General features: G+C 38.3%; 1 protein-coding gene across 1 annotated transcript; it reads left to right on the top strand.

Moving 5' to 3' along the window:
• The first annotated feature begins 228 nt into the window (after positions 1-228).
• LOC119649248 (ribosomal L1 domain-containing protein CG13096-like) lies at positions 229-8718 on the top strand. The gene is made up of 3 exons (XM_038051315.1): positions 229-1189; positions 1241-1520; positions 7541-8718. The coding sequence occupies exons 1-3, from the start codon at positions 342-344 to the stop codon at positions 8636-8638; spliced, it is 2226 nt and encodes a 741-aa protein (XP_037907243.1). The 5' UTR covers positions 229-341; the 3' UTR covers positions 8639-8718.
• The last annotated feature ends 3055 nt before the right edge of the window (positions 8719-11773 follow it).

Here is an 11773-nt window from a genome sequence, read left to right as displayed (position 1 = left end):
CGATAGTTCGAATTTGGAGTTCTAAATTTATTATAATCACACAACAAATCTATTATGGTTATGCCTTCTTTCAGAAGAAAAATCCTTTTTAGCAGATTACCGTGAAATTACACAAAATAACCCGCTTCAGCCGTTTCGACAATTACAGCGGGTCGATACACAAACTTCTCCGAGTTGACGTCTAGATGGTGGAAAGTGGTTCAACTACGCTTGTCATATTACCAACACGTGCTAACCTGACAATTGTAGTACTTGACGCGCGTGTTTACGGATGTGGTTCCTGAGCTCGTGCGGTGTGCAATTTAGTGAGATTTGGGGAATAAAATTGTGAGATTAGAAAGATGGTGAAAGTAAAAGGACCGCAAGGAGGAAATCCGAATCATAAAAAGCCACAAAAGAATGTTACAAAACCGGGTGGCGTTGTCAAGGCGAAAAATAAGGTTAATGGCAAGAATTCGGCTTCAGCGGGTTTCAAGCAGGCCGGGAAGGATAAAAACTTGGCTGTACAGAAAAACAAGGGTGGATTGCAACAGAAAGATAAAAACGAGAAACCACAAATAAACGTTAAGAAGAACAAAGCAAAGAATCATATCAACGGGAACAGTGGTCCTAATCCTAAACATGCCGAAAATAAACAAGCAAAAGTTCAGAAAACTGAAAATAAAAAGGAAAATAAAGCTATAAAAGCGTTGTCTAATCTCAAAGATGCGGTTCCACCTGCTCCATTTGGGAAGAAGTCGCAAGCGGCAAAATCCGTGAGCAATAAACCGAAAGCACCTACACCACCTCAGGCTAATGGTAACAAGCAAAACGTGCCTAAGGAAGCGCATAAACTTCCGAACGAAGCTAACGCAGCCAAGGAGAAGAAAGAAAAGAAGAATAAGCAAAATAAGAAAGCTATGAAAAAGTCGAAGCGGGAAACCGAAACCGAAGGAAGTGCCCCGAACTTCGTCGTTGATAGTAAAGGCAAAAAGGAGTCGGAAGGGCTACCAGAAGGGGCTCCCTTTAATGAGGCGGAATTCAGAAAGATTATTGCAGCTCCGAATGTGAAAAAGGCAGTCGTTGGTTTACAGAAACTTGTACGCAAAGCGAGTGAAAAAATGAAGAATAAAGTGTTCTCCGATTACAAATATCTTCTGAATTTGACGTACTTCAAAGTCCCAAACTGTCCAAAGCGTATAGTGAAATTGTAAGTATCACCCGCGGAACTGCTTGTGTTTTATTAACACCATTTTCCTAGGCATTTAGCTCATCCACTTCACCACCCCGAGGAAGACGACGTTTGCTTCATTGTTCGCGATCTGAAACGGGGCATGAAGCATGATTACGAAACATCAAAGGAAAAGTATGAGGAAATGCTGCGTGAAGCAGGAGTGACATGCATCAAAGCGGTGATTCCGTTCAATCAGCTCAAGAAGGAATATGGAAGTTACGAAATGAAACTGAAACTGAGGAACACTTACGATGGAGTGCTGTGCGACGGAGCGATCATTGGGCAGGTGGTCGGATTCCTGGGAAAGGTATGAGCCCGCATTGTGAAAGATTTTACCCATTCATTGCAGCTTCTTTGAACTTCGATATATATTGTATACTTTGCTTCGTAGTTGGTTTCGTATTTCCACTTAAATTTGCATTCGTGTTGTTTATTTCACTCTCAGGAGCCTCATTACCGCAAACCAATATCAAGTAATTGTTGATATTAGTTGAAACATATTTGAGGAGATATAATCCGCATTGGAGGAGGGGTTATCAAGACGCATATATGGAATTAACATATAAAACAAGACCACCTATATTCACAAAGGCTCTGCTCGCCATTTAAATTTCTCTCTCACTCTCTTTTTCCTCCCCTCCGCAAATAGATTTGAATTTCCCCCACAAGGTTCCAAATGTCAAAGGGCCAGAAAAAGCATTATTAATGTGGTTGCTACAATTTTTACAGAGAACAGTAATGCACGGTCATGAACTTGCTCTGGGTATTTGCTTTTGCAAACAATATATTTGCAATTCTAGCAGTGGAATACGAAGGGCGAGAGTTATCTTATTCTCCAGAAGCCAATGAAAATCTAAAATCTGGGTTTAGTTGGGGTATTCCGAATCAACGGTTTATTCAAGTCCGCAACCATTTGCTGATGGAGCGGAACAGTTAGTATGAAACTGCCCTCCCTCCCTTTTTTGGTCTTCTTGTCTTGGACACATCCGGCACTAGGGCAGAGGCGGGAGCGAACGTTCCCGTTTAAAATAACCGGTAATTTTGTCATGTTTCTATTATGTTTCTTAGCAATTTGTTTTTCAAAGGTTGAAAACCTTTCAAGTTGATTTCCCTCGCAAAACTCCAAAGTTGCATGCCTTATGTACTTTGGAATCAAATTAGTAAGTGTCCGGATGTCTCAGTGATTAGCGCTAGGCTATCGTATTGAAGGTCGCGGTCCAAACCTCACTGGTGAAAGTGAAATTTCTATCGTGACTTCGGATACCGCTGGTGTTAGCTGTGCATGTGTCCTGAATCAAAAAAAGGTTAATAATCTCACGGGTGAACACGCAATGCTGAACACATTGTTCCTGTACTGTCATCATGTAGTTTACCATTGCAGTGTTGAATGAGTTGCTTAAACACTCTTCAAGGCACTGATCCAATTGAAATGCGGCGCCAACGATTATTAATCAATAAAAAACTTGTCAATGGTGTAATGAAAATCCCCAACAACCAGTAATCTGCCTCCCTTCCTTTTAGAATGTGCCTCTTCCAAGCTTAGTATCGAGCGTCATTACTAAATATATAACTTCCTTTGCCTATGGTACGTCTCATCCGTTGATGATCTTTTTGTTAGTGAATTTAAGTAAGTCGGTTTGGTTTCATTTGGTCTTATTTTCCATTTTCTGCTTCATTCTTCAATGTGGTTAATAGATTTTTGTTTTGTTGTTTGTTTGTTGTTACTTACTCATTATTCTTTTGCACGGTAAGCAGTCATCCGAAAATGTCACCCCTTTTTCAATTATTTTATGCGACTGCGCTACTACTACTTCACTTGCGTACTATACACACATTCATTTCAGTCGAGCAATCGCGACCTGCAATTATGGAAAGTCTTATGAGTCCCATGGTTTTCCAAGTAACCCTTTTCCTCACATCTTACCGATGAGTAAGCGTGTGGAGAATTTCAATCTTCTCACTGGACCTTTCGAATTTCAAAATGAATGGCGACAAACCGGGAACGTCGTATAATGGATAAAATGCCTTGTTGTATCTCATTCGCCACCTGTCGTCCACCCTTACTGCACCTAATATTCACCTGAGGACTCCCGATGTTGGGAAGCATTGATTTTTTACTCTCTGGGGTGACTCATCGTTCACGGATCGCTGCTGCAACATAGGACAGGCCGAATCAAAGTTCTACATATTGTGACTTTGATTTTCCTGTTTCCATTTTTATTTATGAGAGTTGGTGAGCTAAAATGTTTTGTTGGCAAGCATGATCCGCCTGTTGATTTCATTGACCATTGGGAGAGTTGTGTCTGAGTTCTCAAAATTGTCGACTTGTTCAAAGTTGTTGAGTGTCGCGTATTGTCTGATTGGCGCCTTTTAGGATCTCGAACATTTCTTCCGGGAGGTCCCTATACCATTGTGCCGCATACTCTGATGCAGCACCTCAAGGAAAGGAATCAAAGAAAATGACAGCGTACACTTGCTTGTTTTCTAATGCTATTCACTCAGTGTCATGTTATCGAATTGAGGGATGATTTTCACCGAAATCAAATTGGTGAGTTGATATAAGGTTTAGATTCACAATGATTGACTTAAGTCTCTTCTCTCTTTTCAATATTCTTTCTGTAATTAGTCCGGAGCTTTATTAAAAAGCCCATTTATTTTAATTTCTGAATTCAACTGGTTCAGTTTTACACCCCGTTGTGGGTAATGGTTTTAAACGCTTGTGTATCTAGAGGCTGGAAGGTGCTTTCTAGATTTTGCGTGAATAGATCTGCTTTAAGCTCTATTCATACTTTCCAGCCGTGTCGGAGACAAAAGAATTGTTCCGTACCTCTACTATGAAGTGTCCAGCAAGGAGCGTGTCAGACACGGCATCGTAGAAGTCGGAAGCACTCGTCTCCCATTTTATGGTGGAAGAAAATTATTGTGCATGTACACCGTTTCTCGCTCTAAATTGGGACTTTATGCGAGTATTTCGTTCTTGCATCAATGATCTCATCAATGCAACTATCAGTTTTTCTGCATGACATTGTAATCCACTCGTTAATTTATCCAAGCTTATGGTAAATTTACAGCATTGCACTCTTCCCATGAATCCACTTTATATTTGTGAAAATTATGATTCAATTCTTGAGAGGTACATTTTGATATAGATTGGCCTCCGACGGAACAATTCCCAAAAAACTCGTGCATATGTCTATGTTTCTTCACTTCCAATTGAATAAATTTTCAATTTTCCTACTGGGACACTTCCAGCACATGGAAAAATAGTCATTGCAAGAATTCTAACAAGTTCTGTGCTGTGTCGGTTCGGATTCGGAACGCCTGCTGCTGGATCATATGAATACTCTAAAAGTAAATGTATGGAACAATTTTTGTGTCTGACACGCTAGTTGCTGGGTCGTATGAATAGAGCTTTATCCTTTATATAACGGACCGAGTTTTCGGTTTCCTATTCAATAGTTTTTAGCCTGTCCTTCCGTGCTGTTAGATTTGAAACATATCTGTTGAGGGATCCGTCCTTATATTTATTAATCAAGTCCTTTAGCTTATTTGACAGAAACTTTGAGGTTTTCTTTCTTTCCATTGTGCGGTTTCTTTGCTATAGTTTGCGTATTTGACGTTCCTATACAGTTCGTTGGTAATGACCAGTAGTACTTTTCCAAGCTGCCTCTCATATTTTCATTGTTATCGTATCGATTGCTTCCTTGAGCCGATAAGGGGTGTTTTCCATTATTTAATCTGGGAGGATGATCTTGTCTCCTCACTTCTTTACTGACCAGCATTATAACAGGCTAGTGATGGGACATTATTTTTCATTATTAACAACATGGATATATTTTTCTGGAATTCCCTTATTCAAGTAAAAATCATTTGCATTGAATCCAAACAAATTTAATTTGGATTCATCGTAAATATTACCCTTTTGAATTCGAGTGCCGTCCAATTTGCATACTGAAATTTCTGAAAAGGTGCTTCAACCTCCCCGGATTTTAGCTACATGTCGCCTATCTTTGAATAGAGCATTCATTGCATCGTATAATGGCAAAACCGTTGCCACTTTTGCCATCTGATGGTATTGTGAGGTTACAATTATGAAATGGCTTTAAATCCGTTTTTTTTTCTATTTTATTTTGCACATAGTTTATTAAAATGACTAGCTTTACTTGCTGGTAAATTCTGTCAGCAGCTAAATATAGTAGTATATTTACATCAGACTTCAAATTGACAGTCTGATGTAAATTGCAAAGCTGCGCCGTCAGTATTTCATACATTATAATAATTTTGAGATAACTAGTTTGCTACGCCTAGCGAGATATTTTTGACGGTTGCTGCTTTGGTAATTTGGATATGTTCAGTCCATCTGTAATACGGTATATCTTTGGCAGTGCGATGTATACCAGTTTTGGTGTAGCTAAAGACTAATTTGGCAGTCAAACCTTTTCGACAACTAGTTTGACTACCGTTGAATGGAAGTACTCATAGGGCTTTTCAGGATTTCTGTAGTTTCAATGATCAACTGTGGCTGTTTTTATTGGGGAAATTGAATCATTGGAGACATTATTCTTTGTGAAAGAAAGTGGTATACTTTTAATAATACCAAATCTACAAATGTAATTTAAGGTTTGATGCCGCATATGTCCTCGACATACACATACTGGTATCCGTTTTTCTTTCTTGTTCCTAAGTACTTGAGGAGGGCAATCAGATCCTAATTTATAAGGGACTCATCTGAAGTGGGGCTTGCCACGAAGGCACACCAAAGATTATCCGGTACTATGGGAACCAGGATGACCTTCTGAGAAGACATTCTCCAGGAGAATTCCTGAGGCATGTGTTCTTGGCCCGGTCATTTGCGCTTGATCCCCGTGCGAAAGTTTCATGGTGGTTGTTCCTATATCACGGCCAGAGCTCCTTGTGGGCTCAAATGTTAATACGCCTCGCATCCAATGTACTCACTACAAACCAGTAGTGCAGACACGTCGAGGCTCTGATTATGGTCTCCAAATCAATCCGTTTCCGAAGAGGACGGAGGATTACGCCTACACGGTAGATAATGATTTTAAACTTCCCGTACCTTCATGTCTTTTTTGCTCAATATGTTAGAGACTTTTCCTTTTGTATTCGCGATGGTTATTTTCACATCATGCAAAAGAGGGGTGTAAAATTGTTTTTCACCTAATATAGTCATGTTGGGTATCGAATGAAAGGTCTCGATTAGTACTTTCCGATGCTGATTTTAGTTCTGACATTTTTTGGAAAGGCGGGGGGTAGGAAGGATCGAAAGTGATAATTTCTTTAACGAACCCATTCTCAGAAACTACCCAACCGAAAAATCTGAAAAAGAATCATGAAACTGCCTCTATATGGTGTCCAGGGCTGAAAATCTATCTATATCGATATCTGCTCAAATTAATTTAATAATAGTATATTACTATATTTTTGGAGAAATTGAGTAAAAATCACCCTTAAGTATATCCTAGGTTTGCAGTAATATAGATTATAGTATAAAGCCAGTTATCCTCAACTTTGATCAAAATCGTACCAAAGTTACAGTAGCTCAAAGTTTACTTTACCGTGCAAATTTACTGCAACCCGAAGTACTAAATGTCAATATCACACTAAAGCTAGTTAAATGCATTCATATTGGGCTACGTACAAATGGGATAGTTCTGCACCCAAATATACGCACAAACGAAACAAACAACCTTTCATACCTGAAGCGCGAGCTTCCGGTTTGTCGACTTGTTCCAATATTTCGCGCCGGACCATTTCTTCCTCCAGTATCATTGTGAACATTTGCTGTACTTTTTTGGATGGCCATGGTAATGCCACCATTTGGTAAAAAATAATAGTTTAATAAAATAATTGTTCATGCGCTTTGGGAATGTTTATTGAATTCAAAAAGAATTCCGTTAATATCTACATCAGGGGCTGTCTAATAAGCTCTCAGGAGTAGGCCTGTTTCTGAGTATATAAAGCCTATATCCCTTTAACTGATAATATACCAAGGTTCCAAATCTTGAAGAAAATAGTAATAGAGTTCTAAATATATTTTGTCTCTCCTGTAGGTATTTTGTATACTCTACTCTATTAACATTTAATCTAAGAGGAAATCATCCCCAACATGTTTTTTTATGTTGCTAAATGTATATCCATTTGGGACAATATTTTGAGAAGTAAAATTTGAATTTTCTCTGCAATGGGATTATCTAACTTTACACAAAATAAATAATTTTTTTAATGTAAAATAAAAATAAAATTCAGAAACAATTTAACGAATGAATTTGTAATTTATTATGACGGATTTAATCGGAATGTCTTCCACAGAAATTCCAAAAACGTGTACCCATCCCCGTGCGTATGAACACGAAGAATTTGGCTCGAGAAATTAAAACAGCAATGAACAGGACGTCATACAAACAAGGTCAAAAAGGCTCACTTATCTCAATCCCCATAGGTACAGATAAAATGAGTGTTGATCAATTGACAGACAACATCGTGAAGATCATTGAACAATTGAAGGAAGTCTATGTGGGTGGTTATGAAAATATTCGCTCTATGCAGGTGCGAAGCAATATTGCCAGTACTCAATCAGTGCCTATCTATGTAAGTCTCTGTAGACCGCCAGAGAAAACTCCTTTCGTGATTGGACCAAAAGAAGAGAAACTTATGAAAATTGAAGCAAGTACGAAAGAAGGTTTATCGAAATTCCAAATTACAAGCGAGGGAAAAGTTGTAAAAGCTAGTGGTAAGCGTACAAATAGTGAAGAAATTGGCGACAACGTGCCGAAAAGTAAGAAAGCTAAAAAGGAAGAAAATGAAAGTGAGTCTAAAGTTGAGTTCCAGGTGGAAAAATCACAAACATTAAAAGTCCCGGTAACTAAATCGGAACTCAAAGAAAAGGCCGCAAATAAAAATGAAAAGTTAGTAAATGCCAAGAAAAAGAACACACTCCTCTCAAAACAGGAATCAATAAGCAGCAATGAAGAAGAGGATGTGGGAGATGACGATAGTGAAAGTGTCAGTGATGACAATGAGGAGGAAGATGATAGCCTTGATGAAAGTGATATCGATATTAATAGTGCAGAACAGGTTTTAAAGGAAGCTCTTGCGAAATCGAATAAATCTAAAGTGGGGACGGAAACCGCAAAAAAAACGAAAGAAAATGAATTGGTTAAGCAAAAAGGAAAACTTGCCATTGCCAACCAAGCTGAGAGTACAGACGGAGAAGATGAAGATATTTCTGATGATGATGAAGAGGATGATGATGATGATGATGAAGAGGATGATGAGGATGATGAGGATGATGATGATGATGATGAGGATGACGATGACGAAGGGGATGATGACGATGAAGAGGATGACGATGATGATGACGACGAAGATGGTGATGATGATGATGACGACGAAGATGAAAGTGACTAAAAAGTTTTTTCTTGTATTATCAAAAAAATTAATTTGATAGTAAGTTGATAAAATAAATGCACTTTGAAGTGAAAAATTGATCATAGTTTTTGCATTGTTCGAACTAATAATTTTTTTGCGATGTAAGTATCCATTTGCCCGGTGGGCTTTGCATTGTTATGATGCAAAAATCAAAAGTTTGTTCTTCATAACTCTAGTGACATACGTATTTTTTCACGCAATCGTTAATGTAACTTTAATTCTTAATCAACTTTGACGCGAAATTTTTGGTTTCAGTTCACCTTTTGTACAATATTCACTTAACTGGTCGGCTGTTCCATTATTCTCTGTATGTATTGTAGATAAGATTCCCATAAATTTGAACGATTCAGTGGGTTATGAGTGATCACACAGATGGTTTTCAAAAGTGTTACCCATGTGTGCAAGGCAAAAGTGATAAGTTGATTTTTTATTGTGCGTGTATTTCATATTGTAGACTTTTCGAATAGGATAAAAGCTCACTCCATAGGTCCGTTATTATATAATCGGCAGTTTTCTGTTTGTATGCCAAAGATTCTCTTTAGTGGTCTGCGGTCGATATATTTCTTTTGATATTTTTTTCGTCCATTCATTTTCTCTGATTTTAACACTTGTTGTGCCTACATCTTTGATATAATTTTTATTTTCAACGGTTTCTTATCCGCAGAGTATACGTATATTCCATCCATTCCACAGTATAATGTTACATCAGCCGTTAACGATGAGAAAGAGGAAAGCGCTGAAAGCATTTTATCCGATGAAGAGTTTTTAGATTGGGAAATTATCATTTTTTGCCATGTACGTTGGTGAAAGAGGAAAACTGAAAACATTAAATTCCTCGAACTAGAAAATTGTAGCACAGCGCAGATGAAAGTAGGGTGTCCACCACTGAACACAAAGTGTTTACTACATTTACCATGAGAGTATTCATACTATCCAGCAGCAGGCGCTCCATATCTAATAGAAAGCGTGTCAGACACGGCATCCGTAGAAGCCAAGAAGACTCGTTTCCTAAATTGAATTTGTATAGTGGAAGAAAATTATTGCGCACGGGGGGCTTTGTGCAATCATTTCATTCCTGCATCGATGCAAACTAATGAACAATGAATGCGTGTAACATTAATATGGTTTTTATTGATAAATGCAAATATCGTTCTTTCTTCATGACATTGTAATCATTCGTTCGTTTATCCAAGCTGCTGAAAAAGGAATGAATTCGCAACACTACTTTTTAAGGTTTTGTTTGCAAAACGCCCAGAAATGCACTGACTTACATCTTCCTGCGCTGAGATTAAGGAGGTCCTCACACATACAAAAGGAGTGTGTACATCTTTTTTAACAAATATAGTCATATTGGGTATAAAATGAAAGGTCTCGATTAGTACTTTCCGATGCCAGTCTTAGTTTTTACATTTCTTGGAAAGGCGGGAGGTGCGGGTGGTCGAAATTAACGATTTCTTAAACGAACCCATTCTCGGAAATTATCTAATCGAAAAATCTGAAAAAAATCATGAAGTTGCCTCTGTACGGTATCCACACCTCAATACTCAATACTCGCCATATCGATATCTGCTCAAATTAAGTTAATAATAGAATATTACTATTTTTTGGGATAATTGCCTAGAAACCCGCCTTAACTCTATTCTAGAATTATATAGTGCAGTAACATAGATTATAGTATGAAGGTTGTTTTCCCCAAGTTTGATCAAAACCCTACCATTACTAACAAAGTTTCAGTAGCTCAAAATTATCTTTACCGTGTAAATTTACTGCAACCGAAAGTACTAAATATCAATATCAAACTAAAGTGAGTAGTCTGGCACGCTAAATGCAAATACATTACGTTGGATAGTTCTGCACTCAAATATGCTTACATAAGAAACAAACAAAGCCTTTGATACTTGAAGCGCCGAGCTTCTGGTTTGCGACATTACATTGCACTCTACACATGGAACTACTTTATATTTGTATAAATTATCCTTGTATTCTTGAGAGGTATATTTTGATCTAGATTAACCTCCGACGAAACAATACCTAAAAAATGAGTTGAATGTCTAAAATTCTTCGCCTCCATTGGAATGACTTTTCAATTACCCTGCTGGGACGCATTCTAGCACGGCGTAAAATATTCCTTGCAAGAATCCCGACCTGTGCTCTAAGTCGAACGCTCACTTGCCAGAAAAATTGTTCGAGTAATAGAGATTCCGACTTAACGAACTATTCTAGTGTTAACACATTTTCCTTTAATTTCTTCTTTTAACATATTTTGATTTTCGTTTTAATTTTGTGAGCATATATATTTCAATGCATGCGTTGAACGGTTCCCTTACAGTAGAAGTCATAATAAAAGATTTTTTTCCAAAACATGCTTTTCTCATGCACAGAAAAAGATCTAATGAATCGATTTAATTTAAATTTCTACATACGTATGGCATAATTAACTACTGCCCACGCATAAAATTAGAGATATACATTAAATTTTGGAAATTTGGGAGCACGCAAAAATCGATAACGCTATTTTCAAATCTTGCCAAATTTAGGTGTGCGCAGTAGATTTATATCAGAACCAAAGAAATATGCTTATTGAATTTATCATCATCAACGGCGCAACAACCGGTATCCGGTCTAGGCCTGCCTTAATAAGGAACTCCAGACATCCCGGTTTTGCGCCGAGATCCACCAATTCGATATCCCTAAAAGCTGTCTGGCGTTCTGACCTACGCCATCGCTCCATCTTAGGCAGGGTCTGCCTCGTCTTCTTTTTCTACCATAGATATTGCCCTTATAGACTTTTCGGGTGGGGTCATCCTCATCCATACGGATTATGATTTTTTAGCCGATGAATTGCACAGACTGTTTCTCCTAAACTTGGTGGTGGCAGTATTTGTCCGTCGTCTTCAGTTCGCGGGACCTCCAACTCGCCGATCTTCTGGTTGTTAAGTAGCTCATCAAAGTACTCAACCCATTGCTCCAATACGCCCATTCTGTCTGAAATCAGATTTCCCTCTTTGTCTCGTCAGGATGAGCATCGAGGTGTACAAGGCTTCATCCTGCTGACTTGTTGGTAAAACTTGCGCGCCTGGTGCGGTTGCTCCCTGTATTTTTCTAGTTCACAGA

The sequence above is a fragment of the Hermetia illucens genome, chromosome 2, assembly GCF_905115235.1.
Source record: "Hermetia illucens chromosome 2, iHerIll2.2.curated.20191125, whole genome shotgun sequence".
Classification (NCBI taxonomy): domain Eukaryota; kingdom Metazoa; phylum Arthropoda; class Insecta; order Diptera; family Stratiomyidae; genus Hermetia; species Hermetia illucens.
The sequence above is the reverse complement of the archived record's forward strand: the minus strand, read 5'-3'. Positions and strand labels throughout refer to the sequence as shown.

Bases quoted from the DNA above. Each gene is read 5' to 3' on its own strand.
- LOC119649248 (XM_038051315.1), top strand. From the start codon at position 342: ATGGTGAAAGTAAAAGGACCGCAAGGAGGAAATCCGAATCATAAAAAG. The intron at 1,190-1,240 runs GTAAGTATCACC...CCATTTTCCTAG, and splicing joins CCAAAGCGTATAGTGAAATT to GCATTTAGCTCATCCACTTC. The intron at 1,521-7,540 runs GTATGAGCCCGC...TGTCTTCCACAG, and splicing joins TGGTCGGATTCCTGGGAAAG to AAATTCCAAAAACGTGTACC.